The 23,958-nt window shown below is 41.7% G+C and overlaps 3 protein-coding genes across 11 annotated transcripts in view; 1 reads left to right on the forward strand and 2 right to left on the reverse strand.

Annotated features, from left to right (window-relative positions):
- Window positions 1-15,225, forward strand: part of Pou2af1 (POU class 2 homeobox associating factor 1) — an 82,281-nt gene extending 67,056 nt beyond the window's left edge. For all 3 annotated transcript variants that reach the window (XR_007344541.1, XR_007344542.1, XR_007344540.1), the window contains exons 2-4: window positions 4,022-4,437; window positions 9,194-9,424; window positions 10,240-15,225. The gene's annotated coding sequence lies outside the window, so the exon portion shown is untranslated. The remainder of the gene's footprint in view (window positions 1-4,021; window positions 4,438-9,193; window positions 9,425-10,239) is intronic.
- Window positions 609-10,047, reverse strand: Pou2af3 (POU class 2 homeobox associating factor 3). Of its 6 annotated transcripts, none has more exons than XM_048795816.1 (5): window positions 9,722-10,047; window positions 8,365-8,459; window positions 4,289-4,343; window positions 2,615-2,844; window positions 609-1,290 (listed from the first exon to the last, which is right to left on the reverse strand). In XM_048795816.1, exons 4-5 carry the CDS (start codon window positions 2,819-2,821, stop codon window positions 922-924), a joined length of 576 nt encoding a protein of 191 aa, XP_048651773.1. In that variant the 5' UTR covers window positions 2,822-2,844; window positions 4,289-4,343; window positions 8,365-8,459; window positions 9,722-10,047; the 3' UTR covers window positions 609-921. The 6 variants fall into 6 exon arrangements, with proteins under 6 accessions (XP_048651773.1, XP_048651774.1, XP_048651770.1 ...); XM_048795817.1 differs by lacking the exon at window positions 9,722-10,047 and adding an exon at window positions 5,253-5,320 and having other exon boundaries at window positions 8,365-9,194; XM_048795813.1 differs by lacking the exons at window positions 8,365-8,459; window positions 9,722-10,047 and adding an exon at window positions 8,097-8,357 and having other exon boundaries at window positions 2,615-2,760.
- A 5,450-nt stretch (window positions 15,226-20,675) lies between the features above and the next one.
- Window positions 20,676-23,958, reverse strand: part of Pou2af2 (POU class 2 homeobox associating factor 2) — a 40,690-nt gene continuing 37,407 nt past the window's right edge. For both annotated transcript variants that reach the window (XM_048795750.1, XM_048795749.1), the window contains exons 5-6: window positions 22,919-23,217; window positions 20,676-21,669 (exon numbers count right to left, since the gene is read on the reverse strand). In XM_048795750.1, coding sequence (XP_048651707.1) covers window positions 21,268-21,669; window positions 22,919-23,217 — 701 coding nt within the window. In that variant the 3' untranslated portion in view covers window positions 20,676-21,267. The remainder of the gene's footprint in view (window positions 21,670-22,918; window positions 23,218-23,958) is intronic.

Consider the following 23,958-nt stretch of genomic DNA (forward strand, 5'->3'; position numbering starts at 1 on the left):
CTCATTTTGTTATCAATGCTATTATGAAGACTAAATGAGATAACGTGCCAGAAAACTCAGACAATTCTGGCACACAGGAAGGGCTAAAAAATGGTGGCTATGGTGTTACTGGTATCAGTTATTACTGCCATGATGCTGAAACTTGGGACATGGAAAATGCCCCTCAAGACTTCACTTCAGGTATTAATCCTGTTCTTTGATTGTCCTCAGTGAACAAGATTTAATAGTAGAGTCTAGCACAGGTAGCTGAAGTAATTCTGGACCTTGAAAGACAGTGGGTTTCTTCAAACAGATTAACTGGAGGAAGTAAATTCTGAAAGTCAGTTTTGAATAACACAGTCAGTCCTATAAATCAATATGCAAACATGAGTCCATGACTTTTTCTGATGCTGCTCTTTGATGAATAGCCCCATTTAGAGGCAGGGCAGATTTTCTCTTTATTACCTTCACAGTGTGTCTAACCTCCATCTCATGCATCTCAGCACACTAAAATAATTTTAAAATCATCAATAAGATGAGACCACTCAAGTTTAGTGATCAATTTCCTAGCCTACTGGATAAAAATCAAGTCAAATTATTGTTGGTAATTTAAAAAATAACCCAGCATATAATAATAATGCAAAATTATTTATTAGTAAAAAAGAGAGAATTTGTTCGTTATACAGAAAAATAAAACAATGGAACATTCCCTACAAAAATGTCAACTGTGAGTTGACATTTTTTTGTACAGCAGGCGTGGTACTATGACCAGGTTTGAGGACTTCATCTTAATACCTATATTAGCATCAGAAAATTGAAAACAGTGACATGTAAACTGTGTCTGTGATATTTTGTTAACAGGTTGCATAATGCAAAGTGTTATCTAGATGTGGTAGAAAAGTAGCTATACCCACGCCATGTTCCAAATTAGTGTTGTTTCTATTAACTATAGCAGATGTCACAGTTTGTTTCCCTCTTATAGAAATCACTGGCAGTGGCGGCCGAGGGTGCGAAGTCCATGCAGTCGGTGCTGGGGTAGAAGTACTCAGCTGTTCTGACTGCCTCCAAGTGCTCCGCCTCACAGGATGCGCAGTAGCAGATGGAGGCTGTGGCTGCAGGGAAGCAGTTGTACTGGGCATGCGAGGGCAAATGATGGTAGGAGTAGTCTTCCTGAGAATGGCCATGGTTTAGGGTGTCCAGAGAAGGGGGAGAACTGTAATTATCCAGAGGGTATGAAGGCAGCTGAGCCGGTGAGTAACTGTAGTCTAAGGAGCCAGAGAGAGTGGAGGAATCTGAAGGTGATCCTGGGGTCTAGAGAGTGAAAACCAAGGAGCAAAGAGCTCAGTAACTTAAACAGGATCAAAAGAAGCAAGCACCGTGGATTTATTCACACAGAGTAAGAAAATTAGGGGTAAAAACCCCAAACACCCAACCCAAGTCTGCAGAAGTAATTTTATTTGCTGACTACATATTTTCATGATACCACATTCTGTATTTACCTATTTCTTTCCCAACAATAAATTGCCTTGCTTTACTGGCTTCCTTTGTTATTACCATATATTAGAGGATGTTTTGTTCTTAAACCACAAAATCCTATTGTGCTTCGGATCACCTGTATATCGAATCCTGCTGTTTGTCACAATATAAGGGGCAGGTGGCACCTTGGATATTTCTCCACACCCTTGATGGAGAAGAACCAGGTGAACACGGAACCTGCCCAGGGAAAACTTGGATCCAATAGGACCCAGCCTCTAGGCTACTTCCCATCACACAAGTCTTGTTCCCTGAGGAAAAAGGTACACACTTCCTTCTCTTTATGCAAGTCACCGAGAAACTTGAAGGCTTTCTTAGAAGGGCAATAGGTGTTTGGGGCCCAGTATTTTCCCCATAATAATATGCATATTCTGTAGTGTTAATTTCAATTCCTTCTAAAATTTAGTCTGATGCCCATATAGACGTCTGAAAAAAATCAAAATAAAAAAGTATTCAAATTTCTTCAAAAAGAAAAAGAAACACTTTAAAGTTTTAAAAATTATGAGTTTCTAAAATAACTAATATCTATTAATTTAAAAAGATGACACATTTTCAAACACTTGAGATCTATCTAGAACACAAAATTCAAATTAATTAAAAGATTAGGCTTCATTTTTACTAACCATCTCAGACCCAGATGAGTTCCTATGCCTATGGCAGATCCAAATAACCAGTTATTGGAGTCAACTCAGTAACAAAACAACAAAACCCCTTTATCTGAATGAAATTTCATAGTATGTACAAGCAGCCTTAATCCTGTTTTCAAGATCTCAAAAATCCAAGGGCCATTGTTCAAACTACCGATTTCCAAATTAGTAGATGTTTTAACTTCACAATTTAAAAAACATTAAGTATTACCAGGAAACCTTTTTATTGCCACATATCAACTTACTTGGAAAATCATAATTGTGTATCCAAAGGCTTAGGCTCTGCAACTGTGACTATCTTTATACATTGAATTTTAAATGATTCCTTGTTTCTGGATGGTTTCCTTGTTGATAGACTTTGTATAATTTCTCAGGAGATGACACACACTCTTACAAAGCATCACTACCCCAGAGTTAGCAACAATCAGGTTGTATAAAAAATAAAGATAAATTACCAGGCTCTGGTTAAAGCAGAAAGGGGTGGCCGGGAAGCTGTCTGGGAAATAGCGTGGAGGACTTTGTGTGCAGTTGGGCAACGGCTCTGACAGTGTGTCAGTCTGAAGATAGGAATCAAAGATCTGGTCCAGGCAGCTTGGATTTTCTTCACAAGAAACACAAGTGTTAAATTCTCGGGGTTGAAAATAATTTGGTGTGGAAGACATTGATTCAGGCTCAAAATAGAATCCTAGAAGAGAAGGAGAATTTTTTTTTTTTTTTTTTTTTTTTTTTTGCAAAATTGCAAAATGGATTTGAATGGAGTTTTCTTCAAAATTTTAAAGAGTTACTGTTCTAGGAAAGGCACTTAAGAAATTCCAGAAAAGTAAACAGGTAGGCAGTAACTTTTTAGTTATCTTAGTTAATTCAAGTATTAGTGAAATGAATCTGGTTAACATTGTGGCAATTGGCTTTCAGTGTGGCTAGGGTAAAAATGAGGCATGGTGGCCTGACCTGTGTCCAAGTGTCAAAGTGGAATAATGGTTCAAGCCTCTGCCGACACGGACTACAAAAGCATCAATAGCCTGTCCCTATCTGTAATTCAGGTAACCCTCTTAGAAGTAAATCAGAGGTATGTTCAAGGCTTTAAGAAAACTTCTGATGCTGTGGGAAATAATTCTCTTGATTCAGGGTTATTGTCTTCACAAACTTTTCACACTTAGTAATTTAAATTTTGAGGAGAGGGTTTTGAGAAGTGACATGAATGATGATGCAAAGGATAAAAATGGAAACCAGAAACTTCTTTATGGAAAACAGTGCTACTTATTTAAAATTACAAAAAGCAAAGCATTTTCTTAGTGGACATGTTAACAGGAGAGTACACTGAAAACCATGTTAAATACAAAACAAAAACAATTCGGAAACATCACTCCTTTTCCATTTTAGTATTAATAGGACTGACATGTGATAATTATCCTTAAGTGCTCAAGAAAGAGAGGTTTGGAGTATGCCCACCAAAGGGGCTCAAGGATATTGAATTTTTCTTTCTTTCTTTCTCTCTTCTTCTTCTTTTTTTAAATCTCAAGTTCCTTTAAGTTAAAGTGACACATTCAGTGGGAACCACCATCAGCACAGGTTTTCTTATATATGACCTTCTTAAACTCTTACCTGCAGTGGCATAGGAAGGACTGTTTATGTAATAGATTTATTCATATTGGGCTGGGAAAACTTACACTTGTTTGAACTGCTTTCTGGGAAGAGAGAAAAGAAGGGGAGGGAAGCCCCTGTCGGCTAGAAGCTAAATGAACAAGAACAAAAACATATTTTAGTGTCTCAGGATGTTCTATATTCCAACTACTAGTGCATTAAAAAAATATATAACATATTCTAAAAAAATTCATCTTGTAATCAAGTTGGGTTACTTGCAGATGAAAAACTGGGATAAATGTGAAGAACATGGTCTTGGGACAGAACAGGCAGCAGAGAAGAGACAGTTCAGAAATGAGGGCAAAAACCTGCACTAGTTTCCTTGCTGGGCTTGCATCTGGAGTCACTATGCCTTTTTCACCTTCTGATTGGTTGGATTCCAATTAAATGGTGGTGCCTATCTTAACCCCTGAATCAAGCACTGGAAGACCTTTGAGATGGACTTTTGAAAAAGTTTTTAAGGGAACTGTAATGCGGGCTGTACTGACCTGCAGAAGATGGTGCGACTGGATCTGAAAGGTGGATACTGGTGCCTCCGGACAACTGCCAAAGCAAGAATATGACCATGAAGCAAAGAGAAGCATATCATACAGGGAAAGCTAAGACTCGGACGGGAACTGTTTCCTGCTGCTGTAAGGTAAGCCAGATTCTTTCTTCTAAAAAAGGTTGTCTCCCTTAAATACAACCAATGCTATATATATATTTTTTTTAGATTCAACTTTTATGTTTTTTGTTTGCTTGGGTATTTTTCATGATATTAGAAAGTTAATATTAAATTTTGATACACTTAATTTTTAAGTGTTAATTTTGATAAAAATAATTTTTATGTTACAGAAATGTAACACTTTGAGAAAACTCAACAAAGTGCCTTCCTATTAAACTATTTAGTTTCTAATTAGTGAGGAGTCACATTTATATAATTCAACTAGAACTTAGTTGTTTTCCTCAATTTTCACATAATATCTGATTTCTTAGTCTTAGGAATACATTTTTCTGAAAGAACATAATTCCTAACTTTGTTAAGCCTTTGTTAAAAAATATTCACAGTCTTACTATCTATGAACTATTAAAATAGAAAATATTTTCTTAAAGGTGTAATCAGGAGTTGAAGCTGATTACAACAGTTGAAGTAGAATCGATATTCTAGTCTAAGGTCAGGAAATATTTCAACTCTTATACGTTTTTTACCATTTTAAAATAAATGTTGCTCTTTTCATTACTGTATTTTAAATTTAATGTTTATGAAACTGTGCCTTTAAACTATTTACAGCAAAGCAGCCTGCATTTTCCTGTTGAATGGATAATTATACTAATGGAGTAATTTAGGATTTTTTTTTTTTTTTAAAGATTTCAGGCGGCAGCTTTAAATTTTAAAGGGACAGCATTGCTGTGGGATTCTGGTCTGGGACGTTGATCTCACCACACCTCTCTTGGGTTCCAGGGCATACTCACTTCCGTACACTGAGCTACTGGGAGAACTGCACAGTCAGCCACTGCTGAAACAGGAGGTGGTGTTCATTCTGAAAATGATCCATGCTGTAATGTCATGAACCAGGAAGCTGGAATCCTTTACCAGCTCTTTATGCAAATATTTGGCTACAGCTTGAGTTGGAGGACTTGGAAGGAGTGGGTTTTAAAAAATCTGTTTCATTGTAGAGCTCTCTTTAACCCCATTTCTCCCCTGGATTGGCCTGTTTGCCTGCTCCCTGTTATCCTGTTGTTATCTCCCCGAGGTATGTTTACAATATCCTACTTGATATTATCTTTCTAGTCATGGGTTCACTTTCTACTTTGCCCCAACAATAAAAAGAAAAGTACCTTTCTCTTAGGTTTCAAACAGCACAAAACCTACAATCTCTACTTTATAAAAACACATCAAGGCTGTTAAAAAACAAACTAATGATTAAAAAAAAGGTAAATTATATATTTTGATAAGTACTATCTCTTTACCCTGAAGATAAAAGAAATGTGTCTGTATATGAGAGAGAGCGAGGGAAGAGAGGGAGAGGGAGAGGGAGAGAGAGAGAGAGATAGAGATAGATAGAGATAGAGATAGTATTTGCAAATTAATCTGGTTGACAGTGTTTTTAAGTTAAATTATCAGTCGGGCATGCACATGCACATAGTTTCTCTGGCACTGCTTGAGATCTGGATATTTCTCTCAAACTATAACTTCATGTTTTCATGCTTAAATTTTTAACTGTGGAAACTACTCTGACTTTACAACAAATTAAGATAAATTTCTTCCTGTTTTGTAATATTTGATACTATTAATTCTCTCTTTGGCTTAAAGTTTCCCAGAGGTGTCCTTTAACAATTGAACAATTGAAGATAATCTCCGTTAAGCTAGAAAGGCTTACCTACACCAAAGAGCAGGCATAAATTACCCTTGGGTATTTGCCATCCTTGCCTACTGAATATACTTTTGCAGCATTCCTAGAATCTCAGATCCTTCTGATGGCTCCCAGTGAGGGATTTTATATCTGGCTCACCTTCTGAAATTATGTGTTACTTATACGTGCTTGTGAGGGAATAGGCTGACAAAATCTTCCAGGAAGCAAAGTAGTATTTTTCCTGCAAGGTGCTGGGTCAGGAGTCCTGCTTTATTTCTCCCCAGGAGTGTGTGTGTGTGTGTGTGTGTGTGTGTATTTTTATGTTGGGGGTGGGGATTCAGAAAAAGTAAGTTTTAACTGCTCCAGGGATACTGATTGGATACACAAATGAAATGCTTTACACTTGCTTTACCTTCTGTAGCTTGCTAACAAGGGAACAGTGGTTAAACTAGTCTGTAAGGACCCTATAGCAATAAAGTTGCTTTGCCCAAATGGGATTTCTGCAGGTGCAGTTGAGGCAGAATTCTAGAAGTATCAAAGCTCATTAGTGAAAGATATTGTTTTGTACTGAACATCTTGACTGGGACAGTGGGGAGGGGGAGGGTGTTTCAGACCTAATTTTATTAATTATATATAACCATCTCTGAACTGAAAGGATCAAGGTTACGAAACTCCTGCTTAGTATGGATGGATTTTCTGAAAGAGAACTTAGAGAGTCAATAGGTGGGAAGGTTTTTTAATACTAAATATAATACTAAATATAAAACAACCTTGGTCCTACCTTTTGCTCAACCAATAGCAACTGAAAGACTGTGAACTTTAGCTATAATAGAGGAATGCAGATTTCTGATCTACTTATCCCCTCTGGTTATTATATAACTAAATGAAACAATGAGTGTGCAAAAGTACTTTTAATGAAGAACCACTGTGAAGCCTTGTATAAATGTAATGAATTTTTAGTGACCCGAAATCCTGCAGGCAGAGATATTAACTTCTCTAGCTGTATTACAAATTCACAGCAAACTCACACCTGACCTCTAAACTCTGAACAGAGGGTTAGATTAAGATTATTGAATAGCTGACTTTCAATCCCTGGTTGTAATTTTATTTAAGTTTCTTTCCCCAGATAATATTTATTGGCACTCACTGTATGGAAACCACTCTTCCAAGCAATAGCTCATTGAATCCTTACAAAATCCTGTTATCCCCAATTTAAAAGATAAAGGGAAACAGGCAAGAAAGATGGAGTAATTTGCTGGAGGATACAGACCATGGAGGAGCTGAGATCTGAACTCAGGCCGTCTGGCTCTGAAACCTGTCTCACTACTCCTACATACTTTGCCTCCTCCCATTTCAGGAGATTCATTGCCAAAAGCCCATTTCGTGAAGTTGGACATTGAACATAATCAGCACCAGGCACAAAAACCGTTATAGGGCATATGCCTACAGGTTGGATAAGGACCAATCCTAATAGAGGCAATACCAGCCCCAGCTGCCTGATCCTCCACACCCAAACCAACCCACAAGCAATGTACTGTCTATGGAGGCTTTCAGTAAGAGCTCCTCTCCTGGGAGATGACTTCCGCTCATTTTTGTTGGGTTCTGCCCCTTCCCTAAGCAATCCTTTGTGCTTTAGAAAGGAATACAGTATGTCAGGGTACCTTATGATTGCCCAGACCAATTCTGTAATAACCTGGATCTCCATACATCTTAAGGAAGCAGTTCTATGTATACGCCAGAGATATGGCTCTCTTGTGTTGGGAACTTCAGTGACTAGTGATTTACAGACAAATGACCTCAGAAGCTGAGTTCCAGAAGAATAAGGAGGGTGGGAAAGATGGTTCACAGATAGGTTAACCTGGAAGGGCTCCCCTATATGAGGTAAATTTCTAGGAGAGATTTTCCATGGGTATGTGAGGGCTGGACTTACACTGTCTTCCTAAAACAGCAACAATCTACTTACCTGGATGACTCCTTTCCTGAAGAGAACCAACAAGACTTTTATATCCAACTTTGACCAGTGACAGATGAACTCCCCCAAATCCTGATCCCCACAACATGTCCCACCTGTTCTTTGTGGCTTCCTGGGGTGAACTGGGATGAAGTTGGGCATAGATGTTATAAGAACATCTGAGGAAGGCAGGGTCTGGGGGTGGCTTCCACACCTTCCTAGTATAGGGCTGAATGAGGTCTATTATGGGCTGGGGAGGGAATGAGGGGTTCATGCTTACGGTTCCCCCTGAGGCTGCCTGGTGTGCCCTCCTTTGCTGCAACAGCTCCTTCACTGTGATCTTCACCCGGACACCTTGATACACCTTCGGTTTTTCTGGGAAAAGGCAACTGAGTTAGTGGTCAAATCCAAGGTCTGCTACCAGGCTGCATAATGAGGACCCCCTTTAGAGGCTGTGTCCACCAAGGCCAAGTTTCTGGGTTTGGACAACACAATGAGAATGCTAAAAGATAGTTTAAGGTAGCCAGAAATTTCAAAGGATGAAGAGAGGCTGAGCAATTTCTAGGGCCCCAGTGGGAACAGAACACATGGAAATTTGTGGAGTCATCCACCCCAGGCTGGGCCCATCCCTAGAACAATAGCACACAGGTGTCTCTGCTCAGGAATATGGAGGCCAATTCAGGGTTGCCCACCACCTTGGCTAAGGTGGGAGACCCTGGGGTTCTGGGTCCAGCCTGCTGGGAGAAGGTATTATGGATCTGATTTATAGCAGCTGAAGCCCACTTCACCGTGATGTTAAGTCTCTTCCATCTCCCCCAGTCCAGGCCTGACTTCTGGGGAGGCTACGACCTATACGTGCCCTTAGCCTGGAAGCCAGCCCTGGGACAAAGTTTGGTTTGGTCAGCCCTAACCTGGGCCGGTGGGACCAGAGAGAGAACCTAGTAAAGGATCCCGGTCCACTCCCTCCCTCCTCTCTTTCTTCTGCCATCTCTCTTTCGCCCTTTTTCTCCGCCTTTCCCGCTCTCCACGTTTTCCTCCTCCCTCCTTAGGCCCTGCTCTAACTCTCCCCTTCTTCCCCTCTCTCCCCACCCCCTCCCTGTCTGGTGCAGGCATTTCCCAGCAGCGCACGGATCCTGGGGGAGAGTCCGCGCAGCGCGAGCTCTGGGAAAAGCCGTCCGGAGGCTTCCGAGGACCGCGCAATCGTTAGGAGGAGCCACCCCTGAGCTGGCTGGACCAGGCGGATTGCCCCGGCGAGTCGAAATCGCCAGGTGCGTGCCGCAGAGGTCTGCCGGAGGGACCCCAGCGCCGTATAGGGAAGGCCACGGCCCTGCAGAGCTGCAGTGAGTAGGCCGGGCAGGCTGTAAGGCCAAGCCGGGCCGGGCGAGCTTTAGAAGTGGGATCGGCCGAGGAGCCCTGTAGGACTCCTGCCCTGATCTCGACCCTGGAGTGAGCGTCTGGGAATCGCGCGGGGTGGGGCCGAGCGCAGCGGCTGGGGGCGGCAGTGCGTTTAGCCTGGGCATCTGGTGACAGTGCTAGACCGCAAGAGACTCGNGAGACAGTCTGGTGACAGTGCTAGACCGCCAGCGCCTCGCCTGGTCACTGCAGGGACCGCAGCCGGATAGCAGGGAACCCCTCACCCCAGACCAGAGATAGGGTCTCCCCAGGAAAAGGGTCGCGTTCTTCTTCTCCTAGACCCAGGGAATCTTGCTCTTGGCCCGCAGAGCCCAGGCGCCGCGCCCTCTCCGTATTCAGTTTCCTTTCTTCTCGCTCCCACTTCCTCGCTCGGTTCCGGGCTCCACGGGCAGTAGACGCGTCTTGGGGTCGACACAGAGACCGCCACAGCCCAGTTTTGTGCTACCGATGCGCTCTGCTCGCGTCACCGGCTCACGGTGAACCTCTAGCTCCCCCGCGCCGCCGTTTCTGGGCGCGCAAGGTCCGCGCCGCGAAGTCCCAAGTCAAGACGGTGGAAAAGTGGGAGGGAAGGGCGGGGGTCCTGGGGTACTCCAATGTCCGGAGCGGCCAACTTGAGCTCTGGGCCTCTGCTCTGGGGAGCAGGCACCAAGTGGGAGCGGCCACAGCTTGGCCCGCGCCCTCTCCGGATCCTGCCCGGCCCTTACTGGCGTGCTCTGACTTTGTGCCTCTCTGTTGTATGCAGGAAAAGCTGTGGAAATACACCCTGATCGAAATGCCCCTGGCCCGCATGATCCGACCCCCAAAGAAGCAGCCGAATTACCGGACATCGTGGTCAGCAGGAACTGGGTCGCAGGCTGGATGCTGCAGCTGCAGGAACTCTGCGCCTAGGAGGGCTCCTGTGCAGGGAGAAAGGCAGAGATGCGACATTTTTAAAGTTTCACAAAGCATCTGGCTGCACCCAGGTCCCTGGAGCAGGAGACACACAGAATTAATGTTTTATACCTTCGGGTATAGGTTTGAGTTTTTCCCCCCTCATGCCAAGTATTTAAAACCTCTAGAAACCCATGATTTGACAATCAATGATTGCGCGATACTTTCAATTTGAATATTCAAAGGCTTAACAAAATGGACTATCTTCTGCAGAAATCCTGCAGACAGGCACCCCATAGGGAGTCCAGAGAAACAGGGAGTGAGACCCCTTTAGGTCCTGACCCTTGCTTTTATTGTATTTTGAGCATTTTGTCCACCTTCCCACAGACAGAGCAGGTGTCCTCAAAGATGCTCTGTATTTCTGCCTCAAAAATAACTCAGAAGCCCAGAGTGACTTAGACTGACCCTCATGACCACCTGAGCCAGGTTGGCTGGCCAGACTGATTCCCACATGCCCAATCTCCATTTAAGGGGAAATCTCACGTTTTGGTGACTGAACATGGCAACCCGTGGGTGTGGCCCAGCAAGGGGTCACTGTGGGCCCAGATTGCAGGCCAGAGGACAGCAGAGGCCTTCCCTCTGCACTTTGTGTCTTTCTGGCTTCACCTGGCCACATGTGGGCTTCCCTTCCCTTTTCATTCTGCTGCCTTACTTGGTCCCAAACACTGAGGTTTCAACACTAAATTCCTGCCCATTAAGACCTTTTGATCCATTGCATGTATCTGGGGATGCACATGGGCCTCACCCATGAACAGTTTTCTAAGGCTGGTATTTCATCACTGCACTGTGAGGTCCCTCCTTCTGCTCTTGTCTTTCTCCCTCTAGAGCTACTCCTGCCTTCTAGCTGTAGAAGCACCTGTAAGAAATTGGTGACAAGCTGGGTGCCTGCTCATTTTTGCTGAAAGGACATGTTTTTTTTTTTTTTTTTTTAAACTTACTTTGGGGTGAGAGGTGGAAGGGATTTGAGGTCAGGCCAAACCCTTGAGCTAGGCCAAGCCCCTCACAAATGACTTGAGGCTGTGCTAGCTAGCTCATCTTCTCCAAGCACTGGCTGTGCCCCTTCCCTGTGATTTGGAAGATGGAAGAGACAGGGCTATGCCAGAGAGGGAGCAAATCCTCTGTAGCAACACTAGGAGACAGGGGTTCCTTTGCAAATAACCAGGATAATGCCCAGGATATCAGACCAAGTGATTGTTAAAGCCCTCTGTTTTTTAATCATTCATGAGTTCTCTAGGGTGAGGGATTATAATTAGCCCCAAAGGCCTTCAGAAAAATATCTGAATGTGCCCCAAAGTATCAGAACAAGGGCATCATATAGAACTCAAGGAAAGGGCATCTCTGAAAATGATCAGTGTGCAACTATGATGAGTGTGAATTGCTTGACAGCTGGAGCCATAAGGTGGGGGGAAAAGGATCAGGAATGGGGATTCCTGAGGTGGCTCCTGGCAGTAGAAGGCAGGATGGAGGTGTTTGTCCCAAATCCATTTGGGATATATCAGCGTTTGGAGCTTATTTCTCCAAAGGCCCTGGGCCTGTGTCCTGATAGAAGCTAGGCTTGAAGACCAGATGTGAGGAAGGAAAGGGCAGGGAGAATTGAGAAAGTCCCTATCTCTGCATTGTCCTGTCATCTGCCATGCCAGGGCACTGCTTGGAATTAGGGATGGTCTCTAGTCCTCATAGCTTCTTCCATTACTTTTATCTTCTGTTTATTTTTTGGTTTGCTTTTTAAACACCCCCCCCACACACACACACCATTTTCCTTCGTCTCTCTTCCTATAACTGCTTTCCTCAGTTTCTTGCCTGTGTTGCTGTTTTTCTCTCTGGTTCCCTATGTTACCTCTATTTCCCCATGTTCCATATTTTCATGCTTGATCTCCTTCCTAACCTTTCCTTTACACATGGAGATGGACAGAGATGGCAGGAGGCCATTCTGTTCCCTTGGCAACATCATGGACGTTCTTAATAATGATAGGCTACTCATTAGAGAAGGCATGTGAGACTTGGGGGGGGGGGTATTCCTTGGAAATCGTGGGGTCTGTAGGGACAGAAAAGAACCTGTGTCCTTTCTTCCAGAAGCCTCTGCCTGAGCCATGGCAGCAGTCCTGGGGCTTTTGTGTTGGCTCCTGTTGCTGGGATGAACATCAAGTTGCTGGTCAATAACTTCAGAAAATTAAATTTCCCCATGCCTGACCCCTGTTTGAGGAAGAACCCCTTCCCTTCCCCACACTCTATTCTGGTTGTTAGCCCAATAGTAAGGAGTTTTGGTTTCTGATGTTTCTGTAACTGCAAAATCCCAGCACAGGTGTTTAAGAGTCAAACTCCATGCTTGTGCAGGTAGGGAACAATCTTTTCTAAATAGATCCTGGACTCCTCCTTATAAATCTGCATGTATGCTGACACCTGAGCAACCAACTGCTTCTACCCCAAGAACCCCAGAAACCCATAAAAATGGGTAATCCTCACAGATTTTTTGGGGGATACTAGGGATTGAACTCAGGGGCACTAGACCACTGAGCCACATCCACAGCCCTATTTTGTATTTTATTTAGAGACAGGGTCTCACTGAGTTGCTTAGCATCTTGCTTTTGCTGAGGCTGGCTTTGAACTCGTGGTCCTCCTGCCTCATCCTCCCATGCCACTGGGATTACCAGTGTGCACCACTGTGCCTGGCCTCATAGACTCTTTAAAGTTCTCATCTGTTGTTCATTGATGTCAGGCACTGTGTTGTATGGTTCCTCCATTTAATAGACAAGGAAGCAGGCTTTCCAAGATGATTGAGCACATCAGTGGTGGAATTGGGATTCATATTTTAAAAAGTCTAATCCAGGGCCCTTGGTGTTAACTACAATTGTCGTCTTTCTTATCTTTTATAACAGAAGCTCTTAAATTTTCTGGACTTTAGCCCATAAGAAATTCACACATATCTGCAACAATATCTACATTTATAAAACAAACTATCCATGAAACAATGTATATTTATGCATGTGAGGCACTCTGATATTTTCTAATATATTCCAGCTTTTTCATTTCATTCTGTTTATGAGAAATAGATGTTGATTGGGAGTTACTAAGGTAATTTAATATTACCCTCTCATGAGTTGTAAGTAGCATTGGAAAAGTGGCACTCTTAAGATATGCACACACATCTCTGTGTTGTGCTCATGGGAGTGTTTTGGTGTGAGTTTATTTGTGCAAGGAGTCAAAGATGGTACAGCATACTGACTTGAGAGTATTCTGGAAATGCTGGAACCCTGAAGAAGAGACTGGCTGGAGATGAGGATGAGCTGTTAATTATGCTTCTTAACCATCTGTGCTTCTCAGTCTGGAACCCTCTTGCTGGAAACACTGTCACTTCTAGGGTGTCTGCCCTGAAGTCCTGATAATCCCTTTGGAGTTTTGATTAAAAACAATAAAAACTGAAAAACTGTGGGTTTTAATCCACTATACCAGGCTCTTTGGCTTGAAAATATAACATTGGACTCAATATTTGGTGTTAGGAAGACTCTTTGAAGTAGGAGGGACTTAGAGTCTTTTCCCAATATCTCTGCTGATAGCTATTTAGCCTCTGGCTTCATTGCTTGGCTGAGAGCCTGGCTCATAGCAGAATCTGTATAGAGGAAATGAGAGCTCATTATTTATAAGGCAACCCGTTCCAAGATTGGATTGGAACAGTCTAAGTCCAATATGGTGATCAGTGATTGAGCCATAATTCAATTAGGTATTAATTGAGGAGCACTATGTACCAGGCATGGTATCAAACACCAGGAATACAAAGAAATAAGTCCTGGTTTTTGCTGTCAATGGCTCTGTTCTCTCACTTCCACATGAGTGCTTTTCTGTTACAACTTTGTTTAGTTCATTCATTCATTGAATTATCTGTTCTGCCCCTGTCTAATGCTCATATGAGGAAGTTATCATGCCTACTCTCTACCCAAGCTTTCTGTTCTTGAGGCCACCACCTGCAGTTTCTCTGGCTCTTCATAAATCTGTTTTTCAGGTCTCTGGTTGTCCTTTCCACTGAGCTCAGAAATCCTTCAGTTTGTCATTGACCATCTTAAAGTCAGTCAGCGGTACCAGAATCAATAGAATAGATTTGCTTTTGAAGTTTTAAACTGAATATTTTAACTGAAAAAAAAAAACTTTGGTAGTCATTAGTATGCAAATGAAACTACAGAGCATTATGTTTTTCTCCCAAATTAGGAGGTTTTATAATACTTAGGTACCGGCATATTCAAAGACTTTCAGTATATGGAAAAGGGATAGTTTATTCCCTCCAAATTTGACTACAGCTCTAAATTTTCCTTATTAATGCAAAGTTCCTTTGTCACCTTGAGTTTGGACACTGTTACCATATTTCTTGTGGGAAATATCAAGTTCCAAAAATTGAATACATGGAGGAAACAGGTAAGTATTAAGCCTTAGAATGAACATTTGACCCATATGAAAATGAACAGGAAGTCTACTAGGTGAAAGCTATTCAATGGTTTGTCAATCTCTTCCCATAAGACACACTTGAAGTTTTAACTTTTTTCCTTTCAAAGTTTCCATGAGGAACAAATACCTGATAATTTATCCCTTAAAAAATGACATCATATTATACACTTCTTAAAAAATTCATCTTTTACTTACAACATTTTTATTATGCAATATTTGAGACATACAAAAATACATCAAGAAGATTGTGATGAAACCACTTCTATGTATAACCATAAAACTATATTTAAAAAAAGAATACTGTGATGAAAATCTATGAATGTATCACCAAGGTTAAGAAATAAAATGGTTGAATGTTCTTTTATTTTTGACTAAATTAATTTATTAAGCATTGAAACTTGAGTTTTTCCACTCAAAATACTTTGTTAGGGGAAAGGTTAGCAGGACCACCTATCAATTTTACCAGTGAAAAATAACTAATTCCTAGATATTATTATTATTATTTTGGTTCCCATTGTTTTTCCTTTTGGAATATGTAACATTTTTACTGTTTTCTTTTTTTCCTAATGTACTGAAAATTACATTGCATATTGCAAACCTACATTATTATTTAGTAGGGGTCAATGGTTGTAGGGCACTTCTGTATCAAGAATCAAATATAATGTGGTATCATCATTTGCAAATTACTGTAGAAGGTTTTATTATTATTTATTCAGTTTGACCCTGGGGGATTCTACTTTCTGATTTGTTTATCATACTTGTTTTAATAGCACTAGAGATAATACCAAGCAACAAATAATTTTTATTTAAAAGTCTTATTGATATAGTCATGTCAATGCTAAATGAACTTTCAGTATTTTCCTGTGCTATTTCAAAAGTTCAGTAATTTCCTTTCTTAAAGACATTTAAAAACACTAAATCAATTATCTTAAATATGTAACTACTAAAGCCCAAGATCCAACTAGTGTCTGAATTTGCAGAACTTGTCTACTGGAGAGAATTTTCTCATTTACTGGTTTCAGGGAGCTGTCATCTACTGAGTCAAGGACTAAATAGTTGTTCATCTTTGTGGTCTAGTTTTAGCTCAACCTACCATACATTTAGTGAACACCTACAACATGCAAAGCCCTGAGCCAGGTGCTGGAGAAACAGTGATGAGCCCTCCATGTGTCCTTCCTTGTTTCTTTAGCTAGTGAATCACTTTCTTTAGAGTGTGTGATTTTGCACTTAACTTTTCTAGAGTCAATAGGTGGTGAGTATGGTGTGTGAAAAGAATAGTACAATATTGTTTTGAATAGAAAGTATACTTTAGACAGAACCCAGTGATTGAAACCAATGGATAAATGTAATTTTGGTGTGTGGTTGACAGAATCACTATAATGCAATGTGAATTAAACCTTGGACATCAATTGTTATTTTGGTACTTTAAATATAACTGATGTTTAATTCCTTTTGACTGTATCATTTAGATTTACATTTTGAAAATGGATTACAAAGATACTTTTCTGTGTATATATGTAAATATATATTTTACTATTGGGGTTAGTAATTCTTTTCCCTTTGTAGAATTTCCTTTGGAGCACTTCATTCTTCTTCCTCTACCACAAGTACCATGACATTGTATTATTAACTGAGCTGTGGCAGGTCATAATGATCATTTAAAAGTATTATTAAATAAACAAGGTAAAGATGTGGTTTTCTTCTCTCATTCTTTGGGGTTTGAATAACATTGTAAGAGAAATACAAACACTTCCAACTCCATGCACTGTCTGATTCCAGTGATTCACGGATGGTTGTCTACATTGCAGTTTTTGCATGGATACATTTCACTTTTGGCTTCTTTTGACTTTCTTATCTAGTCAGCTTTTTAAAGTAGCTCGAATTTGACATTACTATCTCTGCTTACTTTAAATCTTACATATATGCTAAATCCTGGCAGGGCCTGAAAGAGATGGAGTTTTGAATCTAAGCTCTTGAATTTTCTCTAGCTTTCCTAGAGGAGAGCAAGTTCAAAGAAGGAGGAGGAGAGAAGAATGTACACTTTTTCATATGTTGGTATTGGGAATGAAAGTGTGTTTGGTCTCCACATGCAGTAGAAAATTGGAAGTACTTGAGAAGGGAGCACTTTCTTTGTAGAAAAGAAGACAAATGCCCCATTTTCTGGATTGTTAAGGGCATGGTATTTTATGAGTGGTGGAATGAAATTGTTGATCATGTGTGGTCATTTCCAATTATGACAGTGTAAGTAATAATTTTTATAATAAAATTATTTTTAAGACAGCAACAACAACAAAAACTGGGAAATAGGAGAGGGAAATAAACATAATTTTCATGTTTTAATTTTGTAGCTTTTTTTTCACTTTTTAGCAAAAATGTTCCCAAAACAATAAAACAAATTATAAGAAGTAGAGAAACACATTGTAAAGCTAAACAGAATTTTTTTTAAAAAAAATCATTTATTATTTGAAATTCATTAGCATTATTCTTGTTCCCTCCAAGCACTTTTAGGCTAGATAACCAAAATGGATAGTACGTATGTATGGGCCTGTGTGTTCTCCTTTTTTATTAACTGACTTTGTTAAACACCAAGAAAGGGGTTCGATGCTTTAAGAAGAATGTATACATCATTACACTCACTGCATTTTCTTGAGTTTGGAGGTCTGTTTACTGAGCTCTACCTAACTAAGAACCAAGCAACTTCAAGTTGTGAAGAGATGAATGGACATAATACATTGGCAGATAACATCCAAGTAAGTGATATGAGCATGTCTAATATTTAGCATTATAATCAAAAGCTGAAGTTATGTGGAAATATGTAGATATTATCTATAATCATTATTATATTAATGTTATATATTATATAAAATATCTATATATCTCCGTGTGTGTATATATATGTATATATACACACACACACATATATATTCTACATTAACAATATTGTGTTGTTGCTTCTTAGTAACAAATGGTGAGTAGTTATATATTTTACACAATTAATTCAGAAAAATGACTCAGACTGCCATGAGGATCCCTAAATCCATAGAGGGGGTAAGATCTCTTCTGTCTGATGCAGAGATCTGTTGTTCATGTATGTGTTAACTGCTGGGTGACAGATGACTCTGAGAAAGTTATTTAGAACCAGGACTAAGGCCCCAAATTCCACTGGAGAAGAAGGAGTTTTTCTCTCCCACACTAAATATTGCTACCTTTTACTGAAAAACAAATATTAAGCAAAATTAAGCTCAGGCTAATTTCATTTCCTCTGGGTCTGTTCCCAGGAGTGAGATTGCTGGATCATAGGGTACTTATGTTTCTAATTGTTTGAGGAACCTCGATAATTTGAAGAGGGATGTACATTTGCATATTTATTGCGGCTCTATTCACAATACCCAAGATAAAGAACCAACCTAAGTGTTCATCAGTGGATAAATGAATGAGAAAATGTGCTATATAGATACAATGTAATACTATTCAGCCACAAAAAGATAAAATCCTGTCCTGTGTGACAACTTGGTAGGACATGAATGACATATGTTAAATGAAATAGCCAGCTGTAGAACTGAAATCATACACCATGATTTCACTCATGTGAATAATATGTGCAAGTCAATCTCATAGAAATAGAGAATAGAACAATGGTTCTTAGAGGCTGAAGTGGGGAGGTGGGGGGGAGAAGTTGGTCAACGCGTAGTGCAGAGTTACAGTTAGGAGGAATAAGTTCTGGTGTGCTCTGCTCTTGCACAGTTGGGTGACTACAGTCAGTGTGTTAGTCAGCTTTCCATAGCCGTGACAAATGCCTCAGAAGAACAATTTAGAGAAAGGACTTATTTTGGCTCATGGTTTAAGTCTACGTATGGTCTGTGGGCTCCATTGCCTTGGGCCTGAAGTGAAACAGAACATGATGGTGGAAGGGCATGATAGAGCAAAGCTGCTTAGCTCATGGCAGTCAGGGAGCAGAAAGAGAATGGAAGGGGATGAAGTCAAGAAATACCTTCCCTGGGCATGCCCCGGTGACCCAATTCCTCCAACCATGGCCCACTACCTCCCAGTAGTCCATTCAGCTATGAATGGATTAATCCATTGATGATCCACTTGTGAAAGCCCACCTCTGAACCCTACTCCACTAGGGATCAAGGCCTCAACACATGAGTTTTTGGAGGATTCAAACCATAATAGTCAATAATAATACATCATATATTTAAAAAACACTAGGAAGAGAGGATTTTTAATGTTTTACTATCAAGAAATTATGTTTGAGGTGATATGCTAATTACCTTGGGTCATCATTTTGTATATACATGTATTGAAACATTGCATTGAACCTCTACAAGTGTGTACAATTATTGCCTGTTAATACAAAATGAAATTTAAGAAAAGACAAAAAATTTTATATCAGGCTGCCAGAAAAGAGCTGGGTGGCCTGGAGGAGTACTACCCAGCAGGTGAGGCTCATTCTTGATTGGCTCTCCTGGGAGAGAGTTTTAGGGGGTGAGGTAAAGGAAGGCTCCCTGCCCAAGCATCTCTGCCGGTACTCCATACATTAGAAATGTGATTGCTGAACCAGAAAATATCCTTAAAGGAGTAGAGAAGGAAAAATATCAATTATTTACATGTAAGTGTGAACAAATCCCTTTATGTGAGTTTCAGGACTCCTACCTACCTGAAGTAGAGAATGAGTACTTGTAGAAGATGTGATAGAGACTGCTTTGAAGGGTTTTGGGCAACCAGCTGGACAATGAGAGCCTTGGCTTTCAGAAGATGGCAAGGAGGGACCAGCGGGATCAGAAACATGTGAGAAGGAAGTAAAGGAAGGTCGGTGGTAGAAAGACAGGAGGAAGGGTGTACATTGTTGAGAGCCACAGCCGAAGGGGCCCCAGCAAACTTTCAGACTGCCAGCTGATGATTGGCTCACAGCAGCCCCAGCAACTTCTAGCTGATTGGCTCCTCTGCAGTGATGCTCATTGGGCTGTTTCCCTGCCCTTTCAGACCATGGAGTTGCTCATTGGGGGACTTTTTTGGCTCCGCCCACGTGACCCAGCCCAATCGGCCTCAAGAGCAGGAGGAGTGGGGGAGGTTGAGAGGCTTGTGGGAAGCCGGTGGTGGCAGTTGGGCTCTGAGGGTTTTTCCTGAGGAGCTGTTTTGTTTGGCATGTGTGGTTCTAAAAATAAAGTTCGTTTCTTTTGACAAGTGGCTCCTGAATTGTGCCCAGCCAGACTGCGGCAGTACATGTAATTTGTGGGCCTTGATTTATGTACTTCCAGTCAAAGTGTGTGCAGGGCATTTATGATGGGCGTGGCCTGCAGACAAGTGCACTGCTTGGTGGGGGTTTCGCATCATTGGCAAAGGAACCCACACCAGTCAGACTTACAGGAGACAGATTATTGTTTCAGATGTTGTTTCTTCATTTTTACACAGTGAGAGCCATAACATCTCTGACTGGTAAGCCACCAGCAAGGCACAGTTAGGGGACATTGTGTGTGGTGCCACTGACTCACCTGACAATATGTTCTTCTTCCAAGCCACTTTACTTTTTGGCATTAGGTGGTCTGTTTTTCGTCAATAGCTTATTCCTATTTTTTTTTTTAAATGCAAGATTCTGACTTGATCACCAACTGTCCATTTTACTCATCCATTCTGATAACCCTAGGCTTATTTCTCAGAGAGACCATGTCTACCTTAATTTAGACAGTCACTGATCAAATGAAATTTTTGGCTTTTTTGGGGGGGGGGATGGATTAATTTTTTGATACCCTAGGCTTTAAAACAGAGTTGAAACTATGTATTTAAACACACACACACACACACACACACGTAATCTATGGACCTCATCCTCTTTTATTGACAGTAACACATTTACACTCAGTGCCATATCTTTTTACAGTGCCTTTACATGCTCTTGCAATGAAGGAAATGCATATAACACTTCACTCTTTAATGTCATATGGTATAAAATGAATTTTGTTTTATGTGCCCCAACCTATATTATACCCTAGCTATTTCTTTTATTAAATAATACACATGGTTTATAACTAAGAAAAATTACACAGTAAAACCATTCTGTTTTATGAAATACATAATTTAAGGAAAAAAAATCAATGCCCCAAAATGATATTTCAAAGATAACAGAAGATTCAGAATAGAATTGGCTACTAAATTTCCAAAATGACCTCACTGTAAGGTTGCCTCACTAGAATATGGTCCATGGTATATTTAATTGACACTGTATTATATTTCAACTGGGTTATGGTGGTAAAGATTACAAATAAATGCCATCGTCCATTAACAAAGGGTGGCATTATGGCTTATCCTGAAAATCTAGTTCCGAATGAGCCAGCACAACTAAAGCAATCCCTGGAATACAGAACCCAACTTAAAGAAAAGCACAGAAGTCCTTTGGTCCACACCCTCAGTAAGCTCTGCGGCATTCGTATGACCCCCAGGCCACACTCCCGTCTTCTTTGGTCCAAGTTGAATGGTCATGAAGGGAAGAGGGGTCTGTCCCCTCATCTGGGGAGAGAGGTACCACCTTTGGTGGTAGGTCATTTGACATTGTCATGAAAGGGGTAAAAGGGTAAGGAGGTGGGGTGGGGTACCCAGATGTGTTGTGCAGATCCTCCAGCGTGTGCAGAGAATAGGACTGAGTGCCAGCAAGGGAGGTCCCCCAGGTGGAGCTCCTGTGCTGTGTGGCACTTCCTGACTCGAGCTGGGAGAGGCAGCTGGTGCTGGGTGGCAAGGTCTGTAGAGTATCGGCGGGCATGGGGTCCGTCTGGCTGAGGCCATCAGGCACTGTCTGCTCCCACGAGTCCCTCTGAAGAGAATGGGGTTATGTATTAGTTGATGCTTTGCTGTTGCGAGGGTTGCTGCTGGAGCCAACTTCCAGAGCATCCTCAGGACCCTCCCTCTGCTATTAAAGCCCACCCAGGCAGCTTCATCCTGACATCAGAGGGGAATGCTTTGGTTCTTTTTTTACTCTTGAATGAGATTTCCTATATGTATTGAGGTTACTTTTCCCAGAAAACAACATTAAATGAATGAAATGTGAGAAGAATAAAATGGCCATGTACCCAGGATTCTATTGTTTACAATAAAGCACTGCTTGCATTCTTTTTGAGGCTCAGGTTTCTCTGGGTCCCAGAATACCCTTTACACTAGTGGGTAAGTCAGCCCTTGGCCGGCTTTTTGAAGGAGTAGACTTCCAGCTACACAGTGAGCTCTGGAGTGGGTGGAGGAGGCTGCTCTGACCTCAGTGAGAGAAGAAGTAGGTTTGATGCTACCTCCTCAAGCCTACCTCTCTTGGAGTGGGCTGAACTCTTTCATAGCTGTGCTACTTACTCCCCTACTGACTAGGCACCTCACTTTGTTCATCTGTGAAATGGGACTTTCATAAATATTCCCCGAGTTAGTGCATATTAAATGAACAAAAGCCCATAAAGATTCCTGGTATAGAATAGGTACTCAATAATGTTAATTCCCTCTCCCACCTTTGGAGATTCACCTTTATGGCAAGAAGGCTTTACAGTTTTAGTTTTCATGAAGAGTTTTAGCATCCTTCAGATCTCTATGAACTCATCTAGTTGGAAGGATCCAGAGAACAATGTTTTATGGTAGAAATATTCTTGGGAAAGTGGGAGGCAGAGCACTGGGTGGGAAGAAGCCACCTGTGCTTGCACGGAAAGATAACTAGCCATGTCTAGATGTCACTACATGCTTCTCTCTTATGAGCAGGAGGAATGATAATGACTTGTGCTAATGGCATTGGGGAACATGTGGCAAAATCTGTAGACTATTAGCAAAATGAACGTAAATTTTACCTTATAGTTTTTTGTTTTGTTTTTAAGTTCAAATCCCTAGATGAACGCTTGCTGTCAAGGTTAACATCCATCTTTGAGCAAGTCTCCCTCAGGTGTCCTGGCAGAGCCGGCCTGACCTGGCCCCTTTGGGCAACAGCAGAGCAGCCTCAGGGGTCTCAACCTGGTTGCCCAGGTCGTGGCGGGGCTGATGCAAGAGAGCCCTTACTCCTCCTCTTACTCCCTGTACCTGAAATAACGCGTACTCACAAATACCAAGTGAGCCGGGTCGCTGGGAAAGGGCGGCGGCAGGAGCGGCGGCAGCGGGGAGGCGCTGAACAGAGAGCCCGGGCTTGGGGTCAGGGCAGGCGGGCGGTAGTCCCCGTAGGGCTCGGCCAGGTAGGACTCGAGCAGCGCCGCGTGGCTCTGCCCTGCCGACGACTCGCCGGGAAAGGGCTTCGCCACGCCGGAGGTGTAGACGTCATTTGAAAACGGTTTACTGTTGTGGAAGTCTGAGTCCGACAAAAAAGATCTTCTGACGCCATAGTAACCTGACGTGACCGGCGAACCTGTTGCCAAACGAAAGACAAGTGGGCAAAAATGCCCACCCCAGCAATGGCAGGGCCTCTCTGTTGCTGCTGAGTGGCTCTAGTGTGAAAGGACGTTCCTAATACCTGCCTGACACCAGTGTTAATGTAGAAATAGAACAATGTCTCGAAAAGCTCGAAATATGCCTTCTTTACTGTAAAAAACTGTGCTGGCCCGGGTAACTATGTTTAACGTCCACTCTGCCTTTAAGGATGAGTTCATTTTAGACGATACTGTAACTGCTCAGCCATTCACATAGGCATCACACTTCCCTTCTATCTTCCAGAACTGGGCACTATGCTAGGAAGGGCTGGGCTTAAAAATCTAAGTCAAAGAATCTCTTGGCATTTCCATTTTATTGAATGGAGTGTCTGAGCTCTGTCCCTGTGATACAATGGGCTGCTTCTGGACTTATTACCTGAGAGACTGGATCTCCGGATAAGATAACCCCACCGCAGATCAGATGAACGTTGTATTCTGTATTCTAATTCTTTTGTGTACTGACCTTTAACACCATGTCGCTCACTGGGAAGGCATCAATAAAGGGCTTGCTTTGGGATAATATGGTTGCACAGAAGCCAATTTCAGAGGAACTCAGGACCTTTCTGCTTTGATGAGTTTGATGTTATTTGCTGCCCTCTTGTGGCCATCACTCAGTTCTCCGGGGCACTACGTTTAGGAAGAGTGCCTAGTACGGAAGCTTGGGTGGAAATCGGAAAAGC

The sequence above is a fragment of the Marmota marmota genome, unplaced genomic scaffold, assembly GCF_001458135.2.
Source record: "Marmota marmota marmota unplaced genomic scaffold, marMar, whole genome shotgun sequence".
In the NCBI taxonomy this organism is placed as follows: Eukaryota; Metazoa; Chordata; class Mammalia; order Rodentia; family Sciuridae; genus Marmota; species Marmota marmota.

What these genes read in the sequence shown, in the direction of transcription:
- Pou2af3 (XM_048795812.1), bottom strand. Translation starts at nt 8,246, where the DNA reads ATGCCCAACTTCATCCCAGTTCACCCCAGGAAGCCACAAAGAACAGGT. An exon ending in TCAGGAAAGGAGTCATCCAG is followed by an intron (nt 4,344 to 8,096) that starts GTAAGTAGATTG and finishes TTGCTTTGGCAG; the next exon opens with TTGTCCGGAGGCACCAGTAT. An exon ending in TCTGCTTTAACCAGAGCCTG is followed by an intron (nt 1,291 to 2,614) that starts GTAATTTATCTT and finishes TTCACTCTCTAG; the next exon opens with ACCCCAGGATCACCTTCAGA.